Here is a 22,162-nt window from a genome sequence, read left to right as displayed (position 1 = left end):
TAAAACATTCGGAAATTGCCTGTCGTAAGGGGCTGTGGAATGAAATGTTGCCATTTGTAAGGCGATTGCTGATGCAGTTTCGATGCTGTAATCAAAGAACTGATACGAAATCTGGTTGACCATATTTCAATACGACTCACTATCGACTGGATCCAAACGATTTTGCACAACCGACAAAATCGCACCCTGTATTAGCCACAAGTTTTTTTTTCACCACTTTCCGAATAAATACAAGATCAGTTTAACACTGGCCATATAGCGACTGAAAATTAGACGAACAACGGGAGGTTCAATTGCATACGAGACAATTGGACCTCACAAGTAGAATGAAAATATATTTTTAATTCGCGGGCAGTCAAATTTCCGTTAATTAGAAGCGCCTGATGCGAACACCCAACATTCTCGTACTGCAAACGGAAGTCGTAGTAACGGAAGTACGGCATTGATGGCCTTTACTGCGAAAACGATAGATCCCGTAATCCCTGGTTTGAACCGAATTTCATTCAAGCTAAGATGATGTTTATATTTTCGATGATTTATTTATTCATTCACATTTCCTGCAGTCAATGCGTGGATTGGTGCTTGGTTAATGCAATGTCCTACACTGAAATTTCGACCAAGTACCCGCAGATCGTGAGGAATTAATTTAGCTGTTGATGAGTGCCAGAAGTTCAGCCAACGTCATGCTGCCGAGGTAGTCGTCGACGTATTCGGTGATCGCGGTGTTGGCGGCGTCGGTGATCTGCTCCTGGAAGTCCACGAGGATCTGTGGGACTGTGTCGCTGACCACGGCTGCTATGAGAGCCGATGCGTCGTCGTTGTTCACGAGTCCGGTAAGTTGGAGCTGTGAAAAAAATCGTCATTAACGGAAAAAACCACGAACTCTGCTGCGAACGGGCATCGCCCTCCTTATACAGGCGTAAAAAATCACAATTCACTTACATCGAAATCGTCCAAACTGACTGCGCTGGTCAAAGTTTTAAGGTACAGGTACGAATTCTTAATGGATATCCCAGCGGTTCCGGAAACGGTCAGGCTGGTGATCTCACCACTGTAACATACATTGGAGGCGTTACGAAGTTTTACGCAAGTTGAATATCCTGCGTCAGTGGTAAAAATGTTCCAGGTGATTTGGTCAGGAAAACCCCAGCCAAAGGTACAAAAGCATTGCAGGATCATGCCAGAATTCTTTTTTACCGACCGCCACCAACACGCCATGCAATTATGCTTCAGAAAAAACATAGAGCACGGCATTCTCTCTGTTTTCTCTGTTGTGGATCTTAATCCCCTCTTAAGTCCCCTAGGGTTTTTAGCAATGGTTCCGTACGAGTGCAAAACTTACGATGCATCTCCATCACCGTAGATCGGTATCACGCTGGCGACCGTGCCGTCGATCGAGTATCCTGTGCTGAAGGTAATACTGGGCCAGGTGAAACCGAAGGTGAACTTGAGTCCTATGAGACTGAACTTCAATGTGTCGATCGAGAAGTCCGACAGACCCGTGATCTTCAAGTCGGTCAGTCCGCCCTCCAATCTGCGTGAAACGAACACAATTTTCATCACATCGGTCAGAGATGCGGACGGTAATCAAGATGCGGCTAAGTTTATACACACTTTGCCAAAGTCTGGTTGATCGAAATGTCAAGGGAATCAGCCGTATAGGGGTCGAATGCGGGGAGTCCCAAATCTTCGTTAGCCGCCGACGCTAACGCTTGAATGCTCTCGACCAACGTCACCAGATTATCGCTAATCGAGCGCTTCGTTCTCGCTGTTGATCAGCCAGCATAAAAATCATATTACCGTTTACCTAATTACACTGATTCATCGCATTTTATTTAGATTACAAATTATAGCGTGATAAACTGAGCTGATTTCAACTTACCATTGTTGGGCACTCCCTGGGCAAGGGCGGCAAACGCCAAGAAGACAACTATGCCGTAAAATTTCATGTCTCTGCGTGAAAATCGATTTGATAGAATTAATTAATGAAAATAATCGCCTGGGCTGTAAGGGAGGAGGGAGCAGGTTACGGACCGAACACTTCTTATCACTGATCATCTAACAGTTATATCGTGATTCCATATCTAATTGGGACTTGATTGCTCGGACTAATCAGGTTCAACGCGCGTTTCGATCGGTTGAATTGATTTCTTCGTATCAATCATCTATAACATGCCGCTATAATTGTTTCTCAATTAGTTTTCGCGTTCGCTCTTACTCACCTACCGAATGGGATATGGAGAACGCGTATCAGATTTCTTTGACGTCAAGGTATATATAATACAGCATGTGGGCATACACCTGATGGATGACGGTGGCTCGTCCACGTTTATAAGCTGGAATATCGACCGGAATCTTCCTCCCTGAATTATATCCGAGCAAAACTCTCGTAAGGGTTTCGACGAGCGTTTACGATCGCCAAATAATCCCAAAATTGAAATTAAACCGCGATGAACGTGTAAAAGATTCGTGACTCATACGCAGGGTATTTAAAAACTGATGGGCGAGAGTAGAAATTTTCGTAGAGACGGAATTCAATTTCTTCCCGTTGCAATGAAATATACAAGTTAAGGTCCAACCGAGATGCGTGCAGGAACTTTGACGGCAAAACCTGACCATTCATAGATTCGTCGAACGAACTGTAACCTACTATTATACTCACGCGGGATTCGTAGAGCTGTAACCACAGGCACGCACTGCTGGTTTGTCGAACGATGTTCCCCCATATATATATATACGTTCTGCGACACGATCATAATCACGCACCTGAGGGTGAGATATCCATCTGTCGCTTATCTCGGCCGGGTGACCACCTGAACGATCGCAATATGCGACAATTAATCGTGACTCCCCTCTTTCGCCCCGAAAGTTTAACAACCGGAGGCTGCAGAGATCATTTGCTCCCCTCGTCTGCACGCAAGTCGCAGGGAGTTTTCTCTTATGTACGTGGACAATTTTTCAATGCCACTCGGCATAACGAGGCGCCAAATTCATTCTCCCTTCACCTCACGAGCAGGAGAGCCACAAGGTTGGATCGGTTCCCACCTGGGTCGCACTTGAGTATCGACCCTGGGTTGCGATCGAATTCGGTGCCAACTCTCCACGTGTAAACGAGGTACATTATATACACAGGTGTATACCAACCCTGTGTAAATAAACCGTCTCGCTCCTTGGCCCGATAATTAATGCTCGCTAGGCGCCTATAATTTATCCAACTCTTATACCGTCTAATATAACCGATATTGTATAAGGTACAGATACAGGAGCATACCATGTATGGGCATTACAGGGAAGTGTATCGCATGTATACGAGTTCCTTTTCTTTTCACGCTCCCGGTTCGCCTCAAGAACACATCGCTAAAGCAGCAAACGCGTTTCGCGAAATGCAAATTCATATCGTGGTACGAATGATGAGGGTTGCGGCTCGTAAATGGAATCGATCGTTAATTGGCGATTGCCAATTAGCGCGGCACGAATGTACGGATGATTCAGATAAACGCCGGCATCGGAAACATATACACAATACCGTACTCTAGAGATAGGCATATCGTATAATTACGATCGCGAGTATACAGGCATCAAAGCGCGGCGCAAATCAAAACGATCGGTATCTCGGTCAAATGTGACAAGAAAAATTCAATCGTTATAACAATAACGTATTAGATAACGGGTATGCCGTCGTTATCTGCATCGTACGTTGTTACAATTATTTCGACTCCGTGTGCAGAACATGCGGATAACTGGATAAACTTTTACCGATCTCATCCGATAATTCACGTACTACGTCTAGTCGAGATGTAACGTATTCGTATAATTTCAATAATGCCCCACTACAAGCGTGTACACGCGTTGCGGGTATGTCTGATGGATAACCCTCTCTCTCTCTCTCTCTCTCTCTCTCTCTCTCTCTCCTACTCTCTCCTTCTTTCTCTTTCTCTCTCTCTCTCTGTCGTTCACCCTCCAGGTCCGTAACTCCGCCGAGTACGCCGCACACACGGCATGTGTCTCGCTTCCGATACCGGAAGTCTCGCGGTACCGTGGGTAGCGCCTCGACCTTGGCTTCGAGGGTGGCCCCCTAAGATCCACCCTGTCCACCCTGCCCACCCTGCCCCACCTTCGCTCGCTTCGGGGGTGAGGCTGGTCCCCGTTGAACGCGTGCCGGCAGCACCGCGCGACAGCCGTATAAAACGCGTCACGCCTCCTCGGACTTTCCCCTGCAGGGGATGGCGATGCCGCGGAAGTCCTTCCGAGCCTTTCGAACCCATCCCGAGGTTCGACGTGGACCTCCCCGCGCCGGCGGCAGAGGCGCTGTCGTTTGGGGGCTGGTTGGTACGAAGAGGGTGCGATACGTACGCAATCGCTTCGGCGTTGATGGGCGCAAGAGCGGGTACGAGGGAGACGGAGGAGCCGCGGCGAGATGGGGCTGAGAGAGAGAGAGAGAGAGAAATAGAGAGAGAGAGAGAGAGAGGGTGGTGGGGCCGAGAGGAGGTTCGGGGGTGGAAGCCCGGAGGTTCGCTCTCTCCGCAGTCAGTGTGGCCCGAACACCCGGTCTACCCCCTTCGCGCCAGTCTCGCCCGTCCACCGTTTTCGCTCCCGCATCTTTCGTCGACCTCCCTGCAGACCCCGTGGCCCCGGTCGAGTCCCAGGACCCCGCGATCCCTGCCACCCGGGGGCAACCCTTGGAAAGATACCCGTGGTTTCCCCCGGCGGGGCGAAAAAATCATCCCCGGGCGAGTCGCAGGGCGGCCCGACCACCCCAGGTCGCGTCGTCATTCTCCCCGTACCATCGCGCCCGACGTTCCGGTGAACCGTCGCCCAGGATCAGCTGTTGCCAGGTGACGACTCCTTCCTATCTTCTCTATATTTCATTCGGCTACTGTTCCGTTCCGTATTCACGAATCTGTTTTGTTTTGCATGGTGCACGATTAGGGGCCCAACCACACCTTCGCCTCAGTTTAACCCCGCGTACTCGGCTCTTGCCTGCACGACTCGACGGGATGTTTATCCCGTACCCACTTCCATCCGGTATCCACTTGCCTTAATTGTCGTCGAGTCGTCGAGTACTGCATCCAATAACACCCGGACTGCACTCCAACTTTATCTTTCATCCTCCGCTATTCACGGCTTCTCTTTACTCCCTGGCCTTCTCCCCCTGAGCTGCTGCACCGAAAATAGGATAGAATAGGTGCATGCACCTACACCTGCCCGCACAGAAAGCTTGCATCCACCCTCCTCTCCTGCATTGTACGCATATACACGGTATAATTACCCGTCCGGCGATTGAACAATTTCTAACAAACCTTTCATCGAGGCGCTGCACACATGCTTGGACCTCGTTGCAAATTATATCCTAATATTAATAATGGGGTGAGATTTGCGAAAAAACAAATAAGTCCCCCTTCGAATGAGCTTGGATGTGCAAGTGTACAAATCTGCTCGTTAATCAGGAATGTCCGGATTAAATTAGGCAGTTAAATTATGCGGCACTACAACCGAGCCGATAATAAAAATGAAATTAGGCAGAACACGAAATAGATTGCGTGAAGAACTCCGGCCAGATCTCGGTGCGTGGTTCAGGGAGATATAGGCTCGTGTACACTTGTGTGTATAAAGCCTGGCTCGCCGAGCCCCCACCGCTTACCTTGTCTGGTCTTTCACTCTCGGAGCGTCGTTTAAGCGTGCAGGACGATCGTCGAGGGATAAGGTATGCGTGGTTGGCTGCATAATTTACCGCGCGGTGAAAGATAAGGTTGAAAAGATTAAAAATTGCTCGTTAATTATTTACGGGAGCGTGGGGTCGGGGTGAGGAGGAGAGAATCCTCGATAAGGGCACGCGGACGGCGGAGGGGCGACGCGGGTTGCCTGGCCCGGCCCGGCACGGCGCGGGCGCACCGAACGTCCTGCCTGCCGGCTGACCCGAACTCGACCCGACCACGTCGTCCTCCGGCGAATTGTACAGTCCACCGACGCGCGTAAGTTCCTCGGTCCGATGGGTAGGCTTTTCACCATCGCGTAAACACCACGCCATCTCGACTCGGAATTCCGATTATTGTATTTAGGCCGAGTACGTCTGTCGTTGTTGTGTCGTTATGTTCGATGCCTGTAATTCTCGTACTGATAGTTCGATCACATTTTAAATCGTAGTAGACAAGGATCTTGATCGCTTTTGTTATGGTTTTTTTCCATTCCTGGTGTTGTTTGGATCGATTACGTTAAAGTGATTGCGAGTCAAATCGAAAGCTGATATCACACGCACTTTAGATAAATCCAGCTATAATAATATTCATACCGTAATGCGGCAAAAAGAAAAAGGAATGAGTAAGAGACTTGATTATCAGCTTTGATTCTCTTCAAGTGCAAAACGATCCGCCACATTGCAACGAAAAAAACGTTTTTGGAACTTCGCTGCACGCTGCGTTTGAGAGTATAGTTTCACTCCGGTTTCGTGACCGTGTTACGAGGCAGACTGCATCCAACAAATAAGATTAATGTTTTCGCTAATCTACATGCTGTACGTATGTACGTATATACATAGGCATGTGTGTCGAGTGGCGTAGAGCAGCGTAGAAATGAGTATAATAATAGCGCCAGCGCGGTATATCGTATGTAACAATGTAATGGTTGTTGCCGCAGGCAGTACATTTCAGGCGTTATACAACACAATAGCGGCGGGCTTATGCTCCGTACACAGACGATGTGCAGACGAGCGTACCTATGCTTATAGGTACATGTATTCATGCGCATGTATCACAGCGTGTAATATGTATATATTGAGCCAGTGGCTGTTCCCCGGAGAACCACCACCGTCGGATAGCCCGCGCGCGGTATAGAAGCATCATTCAATCAGCCCCTCTCTCGCCCTCTGCCCTCTGCACCGGCCCTGCCTGTCTCGTCCCCGTGAAAATTCGTCTCATTAATGCAGACTTATTGTATACGTGAGAACGCCGGGAAACGGGAGGAAATATAGCAGAGCGTCGCACGGGGAAAGGTAAATTGGAGGGTCAGAGGTTCAGCGCTGAGGCGAAAACTTTCCACGTTAGAAGATCCACTATGTTATAATATTTTCCCACAGCTAGTTAGAGTACTATCTGAGGGTGCTCTCGAAGTTCTCGACCCTGTCCGACCTTTTTTGCTAGCGTCGAAGAATTCGGTCCAGCGTACAGGCGGCGTATAGGGTGTGTGGATTGGGGGGCACGAGGCGATGGTATCCATCGCGGCAACGTAACGTGTTTAAGTGGCCCTGGAAGGAAATTAAGTCGGCTCCCACTCTGGTACAGGTAGGTGGGTATATAGGTATATGCGGAGTTAACCGCCGTCAGACAAACTACTCGCGGGCTCTAAACTGCGGAGAGCGGGTGCTTGCGTGCATGTGCCGCCCGGCGCACACTACAAATCGGATGTATGCCACGAATAGAATTACGTCTACACGTCTGTACGGGGCGGATTATTATCTAACCAGGTTAATCTATCGCATCCTCTACACTCCCGGCGTCGCGTCAGCGGGGGATGCAAACGGGCCCATCCCTAGCTGCCTACCATCGCTATACACCAACGCGCCATCGGTTGCCCGCACACAGGCGCCCGCCAAAGATCGCGTGCCGCGTCGAGGCCCTGTGTCGACTTAGAGATACCGCATGGTAGGCAGGGGAAAAAATCACGCGCCTCGTCGTCTCCGTTCTATTCCCTCACGCCGACTCCCGGCTTGATAGATCGCATCCTGATTTCCTACTGTGCCGCGTGAAACAATGCCACTCGTACGTACACCCGGCGCGCTAACCTGGATGTGCCCGCCTGCAAATCCTTGCGATTCGCGACACATATTTCATACGTCGGTGAGACATGGGGCTTGTTCCCGAGTGTCTGGCTACTCGCGGCACTCGCAAACGGCTTGCTTCCACTTATATGCTCCTCTTGCTAGTAGTTAATTAGAATATTGGCCTGTACTGACAAAGAATTACGTAAGGGGCATTTTTGATAGACTTCATTGAGTATGCACACCGTATCGAGATTATTCTAGTACAAATTCTATTCAAAATACGTAATACTAAATTTCGTATATCGTAATAAGCATACAATAGTGCTACTTGGATGAACAATACGCAAGGCAAATAGATTGTGATAGACAATATGATGGGTTCTAGTAAATGTGTAATATCACCCTAAAATTCTGGACATTGAGGGACACATTCATAAGTGTCCTGATATGGCCCGCTGTAACACTTAGCACTATTTTCCACCGTGTGTCTCGTCGGAGGTATGGCGAGAAAAAAGACGGAAGATCCGTAAATCTGCTTGCACACCCCAACTAGGAGGTGGGGGCAGGTAAATCCGGGATCGCGTCGCGTCGCGCCGCGAACGGACGGGGTCAATATTTGGGTCACTTGAGTTAACCGGGTCAAGGGCTGCTGCCCCTCTGGCAGGCTCCTTATTGTTTTTAAACGGTACTACAGGAATGTAGGAATAGGTATGTCGCTCCTTACACAAGTGGATACGAACAATAATCTTTGCTTGCGCCTTGCTACCGTTGCCCAAGTATACAAGAATGCAACGTAATTTATCACCGATGTATAAGTATGTGCACAGGAATGCGTTTCGCTTTACTGTCGCTGTCCCAACACACAGGTCTGTGTTGCGTGTATAATTCCTGCAGGCGTGTAAATTAACTCGAGCAATTAGCCGGGGGCTCGGGAGACTCGTCAAATGACGGTAATACGGTGCGGACGTAGGAATACCCCCCCCCCCCCCCCCCCCCCTATCAGTTCCATGGTGTATATGTAAATGTGCAGCAAGGGCCCTGGCTGTGACACCCGCCGCGAGAAAGCTTGAGCCGCAGAGTATCCGCAGTATTACGCGGTACAGTCATACGTGTGTATGTGTGGAGGTTGATCGAACGCGAGTCCGCTAGATCCGCCTCATGCCGTCAAATGCATGCGGCGAGCCAGCGCACAATATGCATCTGTGAATGTAACACTTGTTTCATCATGTGTATACAGAAAGTTATAATTTGAGTTTGATCATGGCCGGCTGGCTGGCAGTTTCGCAAACGTCACAGTTACACACATGCACTAAAATTCCGCATGTGCAACGATTGAGAATTTGGGTAGGTATCGTATAATCCTGCACATCAGCTTTTGCACACACGAATGACGAGGGGGAGATACGAATATAGCAAGGATTACTGTATTTTTGTTTATCTCTGTCCGACCGAATTTAAATTGTGCTGACGAATCCTGCTGGCTGCTGCCACGTCTGCGGTAGATTTTGCCACGTGGCCCCTTGTTCCATATACGTGCCGTTTAATCAGCCGTTGATGCTAAACTTTCGCGTAAAAGTAATACCTGTACATCGTGTGCCAGAGGGTTGGGATTTTGCATTGTTAAACATTTCGCTGACTGTTCGGAATATCCGCGGCACCGGTGTTAAGTCACACGGATCATCCGGGTTGACTGCCGACGTACATAAATTAGGCACATGCGTACGAAATTGCAACGGTGGCCGCTCAGCGCGCAAAGTCACGTACGTATACCTATACGTACCCTCGCGATACATGTTACATATTTACATCCATGTACGTACGGTCGTATTTTACCGAGCGAGCACGTAGAGGAGCTCGTTCGACGCGTGACTGACAATGCGGATTCGGAAGACTCGGGCGGTCCGTCCGTCTGAGATCTTCGTTCCTCGAGTTGTACGGCGCAATTCGAGGGAAACGTGCACGCGGAGCGAGTGCGACACACGCTGCCCTGCATCATGTATTATGTATTCGCGAGTGCCGAGGGTGTAGGCGGACGAGTGGCAGGTACAATCATAAAACAGATGACTGGCGAGCGTATCTATGCTCTGGAATAGGCGGCAGGGGGTGCGGGTATATCTCCAGGGTTATAGATGGCCCCTGGGCACGCTAACCCAGTGACATCTCTAGGTCATCTCCCACCCGCCCCCGGCCCGTTCCTGCATACCAGTTATAAATGCCTATACTATTAATGTACGATGTACCTATAGTATACGCCGCGTGCAGGTACGCGTGTTCGGACGTATCGGCCAGCGCTTTCTTCATCCGGTGTTTGCCGGTGTACGGTGCTTTCTGCGTTTTGCGGGTGTAGGCGCAAGCTCGGACGATAAAAACCAAATTCCGGGGATGGAGGCTGCACGTGTGCGCGGTATGTGATGATCAATCTATACCATCACGTCACAGACGTGTACACCTGAGCGTGTAAGAGGGGAGGAAGCACACTACTGGTCAATACGTATCGAAAATCGAATCGAGTTCAGTAATATCCACCGTTACCTCTCCTCCCTGGCTCCCTCCCAATCCTCCCGGCTATACATCTTCCCTACGCGGCAGCCCGACACCGTCGCCAACCGCTATCAAGGTATATATGTATGTCCACAGGGGGTAGGTCCTTTCCGATCGATATACAGGGTGTTCCGACCGGAAAGTATGTTTTACCGGTTTTGAGACGAAAGCTTCCCGAAATTTGGATACGGTTCTATGCCCTCGCATGTGCCGTGCAACATGTTTCAGTGGACGTTACACGTGAATCAGAATTATTTCGTAAACGTTTTTGGGATGCTTTCTGTTGTATGCGTAGAATCAGTCGTACACTCGTCATGTGAAACTATTTGTATACAGCTAAAACGACCCGTTAATCGCGTCCCGTGAGAGTGTTTCTTGTTGAGAGAGGAGAAAGATATATGCTTGCGGTCGTGGAAACCATAAGATATGGCTGGATCAATCTTAAATATTCCTGGCTAAACTAACAATAAGTTTTCCTCTTCACGGCTCGTCTTTCTATAAATCTGTTCAATTTTATGTTCGAAGCAAGCTATACACAGTTCTGTTTCCGTCACGCTCCGCGGATAAATTTGCTTAATCCGTGAACGAGGCGGACGTCGTACTACACATCATCACGCAAGGCTGACCAGTATTGCGTGTACACGACCATCCCTATACCCTGGTTCAAACACACCTACTTTGGTGTGCCAGATTTTTTTCGTTTCGGTGACTGCCTCCACACTGCACGCGAGGATGCGAATTATGTCATGATTTCGCGCATGGATAATTTGGAAATTCAGCTGTCGAACGACCAACTCTCCCTATACTAGTTCACATATTATATTATACGACCGCGACGCCGCGGCGTCGTGCAGTCGCGTAAGCGTAGGCGTAAGCGTGGGCTTTTGATCTGTAGTACGAGGAGTATTACTACGTCGGGGGGTTGGAGCGTGGGCGAAACAGCTGTTGTCTCTACTCCGCCGACTTACGACCTGAGCCATCGAACCTTCGTGCGACTTATTCATCGCAACATATGCCAAAGAATGCTGCACTGCAAGGGGGGAAGATCCTTGGAGTATTATATCAATATCCATTGCATATCACCAATGAGGTCACATGGTGTGAATTTTTTTAGACAGCATGGGATTATTTATTCAGTATAATGTATGCAGGGTAATTTCGAGTATGCACACCATAGGATATTCGACATCCATTTAAGACAGGGCCGTATGCAACCAATAGCTCGAAACAAAGTTCGAACGATAAAAAGCCGACTGAATTGCTTAAATGCAAGCGGGTACGTCACTGAGTGTATCTTCAGTTGCCTAAAAGTGTGGGCGCAATCATCGTATTAAAACTTCATAAGGTACGCACACACTTGAAATGGCCCTGGTACAACTTTCATCCTTCGCTTCACTCTATGCTATCGTGAAAATGAGTATAATATAATCAATTTTGCGATTTCCGCAGTCTGGAAGAGTGAAAGATGTCGAGGAGCCGGAGACCCACGGCCTTTCTCGTGGCCGGGGCCCCGATCGCCCTGACTGTTCTTCTCGTGATGCTGATGGGAGAGATAGGGCGCTGTTCGCCACCCCACCGGGGTAGGAGGCACCACGCGGACATCTCCCACGAGGACATTGCAAAGGGTGAACATCCGCTGCCTAAGCCCGAGTCCCTGAACCTGAACCCCGATGACGAGCTGGTGGTGCGCACTAGAAAGGGAAAGGTGCGAGGTGTCACGCTGACAGCAACAACCGGGAAGAAGGTCGACGCGTGGATGGGCATCCCCTACGCCCAGAAGCCGCTAGGTATGAAACTCGACGCGAAAGAGGTTGATTCGTTATAAGTTACATGTACGATTCACCGGTTCGCTCCGATTCTCCATAGGCCCCCTCAGGTTTCGTCATCCTCGGCCGGCGGAACGCTGGGACGGAATACTGAACACCACCACGCCTCCCAACAGCTGCGTCCAGATCCTCGACACCGTATTCGGGGACTTTCCCGGGGCGACGATGTGGAACCCGAACACCCCCCTGAGCGAGGACTGCCTCTACGTGAACGTCGTAACGCCTCGACCCCGGCCTACTAACGCGGCGGTTATGGTCTGGATATTCGGCGGTGAGTCCTGTCAATTTCAGTCTACAGATTCTCCCACTGAGGTTTCGGGAAAAAGTCCGTCTAACGTGCCATCCGTCGCCTTTCGCAGGCGGATTCTACTCCGGAACCGCGACACTCGATGTTTACGATCACAGGACGCTGGTTTCTGAGGAAAACGTGATCCTCGTTTCGATGCAGTACCGGCTGGCCAGTCTGGGCTTTCTCTATTTCGGCACCGGCGACGTTCCCGGAAACGCGGGACTCTTCGACCAGGTCCTCGCACTCCAGTGGGTCCGGGATAACATCGGAGCGTTCGGGGGTAACCCGGACAACGTGACCCTCTTCGGCGAGAGTGCCGGCGCAGTTTCCGTGTCCTTCCACCTGCTCTCACCCCTGTCTAGGTATAATCAAGGTCGTTCGCGCGGTGAGTGAAGATCGCTAGACTCAACCTTCTCCTCGTCGTTCCGCAGAAACCTCTTCAGTCAGGCGATAATGCAGTCCGGTTCGCCGACGGCACCGTGGGCGATGATCTCCAGGGAGGAGTCAAAGGTCCGCGGTCTGCGACTCGCCGAAGCCCTCGGCTGCCCCCACGAAGAGTCGGCCCTCAGCAGCGCCGTCGAGTGCCTGCGAAGTAAGGACCCGTTCGACCTGGTGAACAACGAGTGGGGCACCCTGGGCATATGCGAGTTCCCGTTCGTCCCAGTGATAGACGGTGCCTTCCTCGACGAGACCCCCCAGCGCTCGCTCGCCTCAAGCCCTACGAACCCTTCGTTCAAGCGGGCGAACATCCTTATGGGCTCTAACACGGAAGAGGGCTACTATTTCATCATATATTACCTGACAGAGCTCTTCCGGATTGACGGTACGGAGGACGTCAAGGTTAGCCGGGATGAGTTCCTCCGGGCTGTGAGGGAGCTGAATCCCTACGTCAACCAGATAGCTCGCAATGCTATCGTCTACGAGTACACCGACTGGCTCCGACCCGACGACCCCTACCGCAACCGGGACGCCCTTGACAAGATCGTCGGCGACTATCACTTCACCTGCAACGTGAACGAGTTCGCGGCCCGCTACGCCGAGACCGGGAATACGGTTTACATGTATTACTACACCCACAGGTCGGTGGACAAATTTTGTTTTTCACCAATATACCTACCTATCTAGTATTTTAACGCTGCGTGCGTATATAACTTCTACTCAGATCGGCGAACAATCCATGGCCCTCGTGGACCGGTGTTATGCACGCCGACGAGATAAGCTACATATTCGGCGAGCCGCTTGATTCCTCTCGGGGTTACACCCGGGAAGAAGTATACCTCTCGAAACGGATGATGAGGTACTGGGCCAACTTCGCTAAAACTGGGTAAGCCGCATGCAAATTATAACAACTACACACCTCCAGCTAATTCGTACTTCAGCAAGAGCCATATCAAGTGTGTGCAAAAGAAAAAAAAGGTAAACTGTAACGTACGTATAATATGTATCGCGAAAACGGCTCTTGATACTCGTGAGAAAATTTGTGCGATCCTGTAATTAGAGTGTGTGACACTATGTAACATATCATACGTTATACAGCGTGAATCATTAGAGCTGTTTCGACAAATCATGGGGACATGTGTTTTCTTTAGGTTCTTTTTCTATTATTATTAACTGTTTCACATCGGTCCGAAATCGAACTACAGCAGCCGCGCGGTAATGCATGCATTATGAATGGATCTTCGTGAATAAATGACCAACGTAACATACATACGTCCGCGCGGACGGCAATTTTCGGCTCAAACCGCGAAACTGAGAAACGATCGTTTTCAGGAACCCTAATATGGGGGACGATGGTTCATGGGCAGAGACGACCTGGCCTGAACACACCTTCGCCAAAAGAGAGTATCTGACGCTCGCGACGAACTCTACCGAAATTGGATATGGTCCCAGGTCGAAGCAATGCGCCTTCTGGAAGAAGTATCTACCTCAGCTTATCGCAGCCACCGGTGAGTGCAGTATATAAAGCTATATGTACAATTACTCTCCTGTTCGATATTTTTTGTATCACAGTAAAATCTGCAGTATCGTATATAGATATACATATTGTATATGTATAGGTATACCTATATTATATATCTGTAAAATGTTCAAAGGTATTCCGTGAAAGATACAGCCACGATTTCCCCCACTACTTGCACCGTGATTATAATCATGTTCTCACCAACTCACTCCTTCGCACCCACTCTCGTTCCATGCGCGGCTAAGTTATTAGGCATTATTATACATTTGAAAGAAGTAGAGCGAGGGTGCAGGCCGAGAGCGGGGGGGATGGGCTGCGGTTCCAGCTGCAGCGTATATTCGCGATGCCAAAGAAGAAATTTAGGTCGGTACCGGAATGCTGCAGGTATACCATCAACATAAATATATGTATACGTATGCTATAGGTAGATACTTGTATACCTACGTATACATGGACACATCGCCGCGGTAGCCCTCGTAAAAATGGCATTAACTTCACTGCGGAGCCGGTTGCAGAGTTCGTAAAACACATACCTACGTATGTGCATTATATGTATACACGTGTATGCACAGGCTCTTGGTATTATATCGTCTAAGGAGCTTAGTGCCTGCATAGTGCATATCTACGTGCAACTCGGCATGCATAGTGTAGACTGCAGACCTGCACCTTACGGGTTCGTGCAGTTTTGACATACACACTCAGTCATTGGCGGTGATGATAAGTCTATTTTTATATCCTCAGGCCGATTTTTACATGGTATGAACCTGAGTAACTGCAGCAGGTGCCACGGGTACCAGACACATACCCTCCGCAATACGGTCCCTGCAGTTCCTAGATCGCGGATCACTGCACCTCGTGGCATGTGTGCAAATGCGTACGCGTATGTGTGTGTGTTTCACGGTGCGGTGGCTTAAGGGAAGGGAAAGGGGAACGGAATGAGAGGGGGTCATTGGCCCTGCGTTTACTATGACGCTGCTACCTCCGCGCCGACGTCACTGGCCGGCTATACGTATAGAGGGGTTGACACCGGAGTTAAACTGGGTTATGACGTCGGACACCATCATACACGGGCATGCAGTCGCGTCGGTGTGACGTCTGCAAATTTCCGATACCTACTACGTCATAGGCGCATACACGAATACCCGTAACACGGGGAATTCGACTATAATTATAGAGCGTAAGGGTAAAAAATTTGGTGCTTTTTCAAGAGAAAAAAGAATACCGAACCAGAGAACGAATATAATACGAAAGAAAGGGTTTCTTCGTACCGATCACGTTGTAGAGTCGGGGTGGTGGGACGATGGTTTTGGACAAAGGCGCAGCATCATTTTCTGGGCTATGTGCGCCACTGTGGGACGTGTCGCGGCAAACGAATCACTGCCAATCGTCTGTGACCCCACGGCCGGCGTATTGCGTTGTAAAGAAATTCTGTCCCTCCTTTCTCTTGCACCTCCCGCCCCATCCGTTCTTGGCACCCTAGCAGCCAGGCATCCCTCTTATAGATTCTTCCTGCAATCTCTTTGGTCAATGGGACAAACTAACTATATGAGTTCATTTACCATCAGTTTGTAGACAGTGATAACACTGAAACCATGCAATTATAGCGACCTGTTTCTTAGAAAAATAAACATTAGTCATATCGAACGAAGATTGTCTTATAATCCAGAAGAGGATAGGCTCACTCATTAACGATGGGTATATGTCTAATTTGCGTTGAAGGTGTATCGGTATAAAGGACGATTATAGAGCGTCGAGTTATTGACGTCGGTTTGATCGCGTCCAAGCTACTGCAGTGTTCGCAATATCTCGTTCGTTGCGCGAAAGGCCGAAAAAAGCGGTGATAAACCGAGACCGAAATGTGCCCTATCTGCCTGTATCCGACCTACAATACACCCCCCTACCATGCGGAGACAGCAGCGGCGAACCGGCGGCCCGAGTTGGATCAATGCCGTCACGGCATACACACTGTAGACCGAAGCACGTACATACATACGCGGGCTATGGGACCGGGTCAAGCCGATAGCGCGTAGTTCTACGCATTCGATGGCAAGGGGAACCCCCTTGTACGCCCCCCCCCCCCCCCCTCCCGCCCCATTGCCGATACTTCCGCGCCCGCGAAATTTACCTCCGTCATTGCCGCCCCATATGTGCGGTAATAACGTGAGACACTGCGGTGCGCATGAATTGCGTCGAAAAAGTCCACTCTAAGAAGCAATTGAAACTTGAGGAGGACTGCGCTTATTCATACAAACATTAACGAAGATGCGAACGACGTTTCGCCGGCAAATAGGCAACCGTCGTTACATCTTCACGCAGAAAATACTCCATGTGTAACTTCGGTTGCCTATCTATCGGCGAAGCGTCATTAGAAATCGCTTCCTATATGCCGCATAGACATCCAAGCGTTATAACAGAATTACCTAATTTCTGCTCTTCATTGATCAATCAAACTTTCGTTTTGCAGCTCATTGTACATTATGCATGTGTTGTAGCGTACGACTGTTGTGTCAGCAATCATCGTTGTGTATACGGAGTTATTTCCGTAAAGCACCTCATTGCGATCTCTAATTATAGGCAATTCAGGGTACACATACACTCTGAGCAGATCTCCGAGTTATAAGTCTATGGCTAGCAGAAGACCGACAGCCAGGGTCTACCGATGAAACTCTGAGCTTAGTTCTGCTCAGAGTGTGTGAGTGCCCTGAATTGCTTATAATTAGGCATCACTGTTGGGTGCATCAAGAAAATAACTCGGTATGCATAGGCTGTAAAATAGAATTTTTGGCGCACGAAGAGACCAGATTCCCCGAGAATTATCAAATGATCGAAATAACCATGATCCTCTATTGCATCCTATGTGTTTCAGCGAACATGAAGAGTAGCCCCGGCGAAAAATGCACCAGCGGAGCGTCGGGGATGCGGGAAGTTACGGGTAGCGACGGGGTGACGAGCCTGCTGCTGGCGACGGCTCTCGGAGTCGTTCTATGGCACCGTAGCACGTTATACCCGACGGTTCGGCTGGTTCACCTGGCGTCGAAACCCTCGAACGCGCGAGGCCTCGTGTAGCTCGACTCCGTCGCCGCGCCGCAACCCTTTGTACCTTCGACGTATGCATCACATTATAGAGAGATGCCCCACGTAATATAGATATATGTATCATACACCTATGCCAGACGCGGAGGCGTATACTATGGGTGTGCGTATATGTGTATTGCTCATATAATGGTACGCGACGGTTCGTGTACGTCGCACGTTCGTTGTGTATATGCACGCACCGCGCGTGTCAACGAAGGAGAAGAGAAAAAAAAGGATAAAGAAAATAAAAAAAAAATAAAAAATAGAAATAATAAAAAAAAAAAAATAAATAAAATAAACGACAAATTGCAAACATATCAGTGTAGTTGAAGCACGTGGCCGCCGGGAGGCCGCAGAGTCCACAGAGGGTAGGTATATGTATAATAATGCGACAGTACGGAGCGCAGCTGCCTTCAGGGTCCCCAGACTCGCCCTCGCTGCACGAGGAGTAAGGACCGAATGCCTCGTCGTCGGTCGTCGGTCGAGGATGGGGCGATATCCCCGTTTTACACACCCTCGCGACCACCCTATAATACGGGGGGACCCAGGGACGTAGAGACGTTATACGTACCACATATAATATACATATACATATGATATGATATGTAGGATATAGGGATCAGGTTATTATAGGCAGGTGTTAACAAAAAAGATACGCTTTGCCAATGCGCCCGGTAATATACAACACACTCACTAATTGAGTATTTGAATGAAATTTTTTCATTTCATATTCTTGTAGATTGGAAAAAAATATTTTGGACATATTTTTTATTTTTTCAATTGAATCAAAATTGTCATTAATATAACAGATTGAAAACTATAACATTGTGACGTCACCCATGTTAAGATATATCTATATATATTAAAATCAGTGAAATTCAATCAGCTATAACATGAAAAATTATCATTTTTAACGAAAAACAAAAAATACGTCCTCCTTATTTTGGCTTGCACTGCATTATGCACCCCTAAAAATGGAAAAAAAATTTCATTCAAATACTTAATTATACATATGCACGCATACGAACATACGTACATACATACGCACATAATACAAAATATACCTATACCATATACCTATGATATTGCTTGACAATGCACGCAGCCCGTGCGCGCGTATGTCATTAATAATTCGTATAAATGTATACTGGTTCTTTTAGATATGATGACTGCATTTACAAATACGGGGATGGTACACTTTCTTTTTTTCGCGGGTTTCTTTTCAACTTTGTAAGCTGTTAATACGTATAATGATACTGTGTGTAGGTATATACGTTGCACGGATGCGTGAATTAGAAAGACGAAATAAGCAAGTACGCGTCACACGTTGTACGTATAACGTATACATACCTGTGCGTACATAATTGGCCAATATTGAATAATTCGAATTGCGATAAGCTGAAATTTCAGTCTCGCACGTATGCGATGTACCGTGTTATTGTGTCGTTTGAAATTTGCTCATTTATCACAGATGTATGGGGAAGTTTCAGCACGCGATCGGTTAGGTCAGAGCTTCATTTTTCATATCGCGGTATCGTAGTTGAGCTTCCATGACATATTTTAGCTTCTTATCGCGAAACAGCGAGAAGATGCTGATTACTAATAAAAGCAGAGTTTTCCTGAACTAGCTGGTAGTAGAATAGCTTGCTTGATTAATTTTATATAATATGCCCATAAAATCTGGTACGGGTATGTATACAAACATACAAACTCTAAAAAATGCAGATTATATTAAAAAACGAACGCGTACCGCACCAAGCTATAATATTATATCTATAGTATGAATATGAATATAAACTATAGAGAGAAAATGATGAAAGATAAGAAAAGAAAATATACGAGAGAACAAAATTATTATACCGAAAACTAACGACATTATTATAAATATACATATATAATACATATACGAGAGCCTACTAGTAAGCTTTATACTACACATATATATAATATATTTATTTGTATAATAACATATACTATATATATATAATATAATTACAATTATTCATTATAATATAAAATACACATAGATTGTAGCTAGAGGGCGATTTAAGAATACAATATTATAATTATTATTTATACAATTTTAAGCACATGGAAAGAAAGGGGAGAAAAACAAAGTGACCCAATCTTCCGTCACCCCGAGAGTTGTAAATGAATGGCCTGTCTGTAAATTCGTAATATACCTACTCCAATATTATTTATACCGCATACTTGGAATCTGGAGACCTCACACTGTTAGGTAAATAAGATGTCGACTGCAGGTGTACCTGAATTCAAATACAATTCGACACCTCCGCATATATTGTGGAATATGCACTGCATGTATGAACACATTGGAAATTAAAAACGCAACATTAATTGCACAGTTACGCACGTAAGGTTCTCGATCGCGTATAGTTATCACAAACTAATTGATCGTACAAATGATGTTGCGCTCGACTTCTAGGCAAAGATCCTGGTTCTATAAATCAATAATTATGTATATTATAGGTATACGCTATTAATTACAAACAACAAAAAGAAAAATAGCAACATAAAATTAATATAACGAACGAAGTAAAGTGAAATAATATGGCTAATACTAATACTGACGACATCAACAAGTATGCTTGATATTAATATAACTATTATTTTTCGCATTATTATTGCAACTACTTCTATTTCTATTATTATCATTACTATTATTATTTCTCTTGTTTTGAGTATCATTATCATCAACATTACAGTTGTCATTATTATCATTAATATCATTGTTATTATTATTATTATTATGATCACTATCATTATTACTGTTATTATTGTTATCATTGTTATTTTTATTATTATTGCCAGTATCAAATCGGTAGAAGAAATTGTCATATAATTATATAATCCTATAAAAAGTTTCTTGCTGCCTTAAATACAACTACAAATATGATATTATACTTATAATAGAAGAATATTCGGTATAGTAGTGAATTCGGCCCTGTATAATGTACTTATAGGCATATAGTTATTATTATAGTACATAATGCAACATTCCGACCTAACACAACGTATGTACGATTATATTAGGTATATAGCATAGTAAAGAAGAAAAGATGAAAAATGTTAGAAAGAAATCACCCCTAAGCAGGGGCATAAACGAAAAGAAATCATTGTTACTTTGAAACTTTCTTTTTTATTACACCACATCTCTCTCTCTCTCTCTCTCGCGCGCTCTCTCTCACACACACATACACAATCTATGCAGATATACTGACTGCGGCAAATTTAGAGTCCAATGCAAATCGTGCTTGTACAGATGCATGTATACGCAGCTTTTGGCAGATGCTTTTTACATTTGCTTTTTTTTTTATAATATCGCACGCCTCTCGGTAAATTCAAATGCAGTTGTTTATTTTAAGGCGTCTAAAAGTACCGACATACCACAATATCACAGCTTACAGGTATGTCGTACGTCTAGACGGAAAGCGGCAAAGGGTTCGAACCTGGTGGATTATCCAAGTGGGGAGTATTATCGATTGTTAATTTTTTGCATCTTCATGCAACTCCCTTTCTACCCTCGATTTCGATTCGAATTATTATCACTTAGTCATTGCCATAACTTGCAGTGATTGTATTCCAATTGATTTTTTTAGGTGAGGGTTATAATTTCTCTCACCATTGTTTGTAATACTCGGAAAATGAAATATCCAGCATATAAGACTATGATACAATTTCTTCTGACAATTCAATTTTCAGATAATATAACTAATTGTAAGAAGTAAGATTACCGATTATTTGCTTGATAAGTTGGCTGTCGCAAAATTGCGCGTTTATATATGTATACATACACACAAATTTAATATAAGAAAATGATAATCAACATACGTACATAGTGTGTATAGCACCTATCATATCTACGTATGCAGGTGTTCCGTTATAGAGCTATGAAAAACTGATTGTATATTTGAATATAGTAGATGTGACTTGTAAGATGATGGATCTGCATATAATGTACACCCATTACTATTATCGTTATTATTTATACGTCATTGCATTGCATAGCTGACACCTACTGCACAATACATTGAAGGATAGAAAATGAATGTAAAATATGAGCAACGATTCGTGGATTGCATCCACATCAGTGCAATCCCGGTTTGAGTCTCGTGACGAGATCAAAAATTTCAACATACATTGTACACGCATGACATTATACATACATACCTATAGACATTCGCTCGAGAAACAGTAGCCCACAGGCCTAATGAGTATACCTATACATATAATATACACATATGCATACTTATAACCGACGTGTGTATATAATGCATACCTTGTTACTTACAAAAGCGGAAAAAAGTGCGTACACAATGCCACGTTCCCGTAACTGTCCGGTACATGTATACATATGTATGAACTCATACATACATAGATGTATGCACGCGTGTGTGGATATATGTATATAATACACGTATTGTACATGTTATACAATAAATAAAGTAATTTATTGCTTGTACATACAACTAGCAGGGTATAATGTTCAGAATCAGCTCTTTCAATTGGAATTACGCGTACCGTACGATCCTTTTTCATTTGAATTATCTGTAGCTTCATTATGTGTTACCTGGGGTTCGGTGTATGAGAATTTTACGTCGGATGGAAGGTGCGACTAAACGGACATAAATCCCATGATACAGCTAACGCGCGTTTGAAAGGCAATTCAACACACGTGGTATCTTGTCAAATAA

The 22,162-nt window shown here is 46.3% G+C and overlaps 2 protein-coding genes across 4 annotated transcripts; one reads left to right on the top strand and one right to left on the bottom strand.

Annotated features, from left to right (window-relative positions):
• Window positions 1-519: 519 nt before the first annotated feature.
• On the bottom strand, window positions 520-2,839 carry LOC107220810. The gene is made up of 6 exons (XM_015659549.2): window positions 2,663-2,839; window positions 1,883-1,953; window positions 1,615-1,768; window positions 1,343-1,534; window positions 943-1,051; window positions 520-844 (listed from the first exon to the last, which is right to left on the bottom strand). Exons 2-6 carry the CDS (start codon window positions 1,947-1,949, stop codon window positions 647-649), a joined length of 720 nt encoding a protein of 239 aa, XP_015515035.1. The 5' UTR covers window positions 1,950-1,953; window positions 2,663-2,839; the 3' UTR covers window positions 520-646.
• Window positions 2,840-4,521: 1,682 nt separating this feature from the next.
• Window positions 4,522-21,963, top strand: LOC107220822 (acetylcholinesterase). 3 transcript variants are annotated; one of them, XM_015659574.2, is made up of 8 exons: window positions 4,522-4,835; window positions 11,747-12,084; window positions 12,164-12,394; window positions 12,483-12,774; window positions 12,844-13,491; window positions 13,575-13,736; window positions 14,183-14,358; window positions 17,239-21,963. In XM_015659574.2, exons 2-8 carry the CDS (start codon window positions 11,763-11,765, stop codon window positions 17,436-17,438), a joined length of 2,031 nt encoding a protein of 676 aa, XP_015515060.1. In that variant the 5' UTR covers window positions 4,522-4,835; window positions 11,747-11,762; the 3' UTR covers window positions 17,439-21,963. The 3 variants fall into 3 exon arrangements, with proteins under 3 accessions (XP_015515060.1, XP_015515061.1, XP_015515062.1); XM_015659575.2 differs by lacking the exon at window positions 4,522-4,835 and adding an exon at window positions 8,845-9,100; XM_015659576.2 differs by lacking the exon at window positions 4,522-4,835 and adding an exon at window positions 11,224-11,642.
• The last annotated feature ends 199 nt before the right edge of the window (window positions 21,964-22,162 follow it).

This window comes from Neodiprion lecontei, chromosome 5, assembly GCF_021901455.1.
Source record: "Neodiprion lecontei isolate iyNeoLeco1 chromosome 5, iyNeoLeco1.1, whole genome shotgun sequence".
NCBI classification, from domain to species: Eukaryota; Metazoa; Arthropoda; class Insecta; order Hymenoptera; family Diprionidae; genus Neodiprion; species Neodiprion lecontei.
The sequence above is the reverse complement of the archived record's forward strand: the minus strand, read 5'-3'. Positions and strand labels throughout refer to the sequence as shown.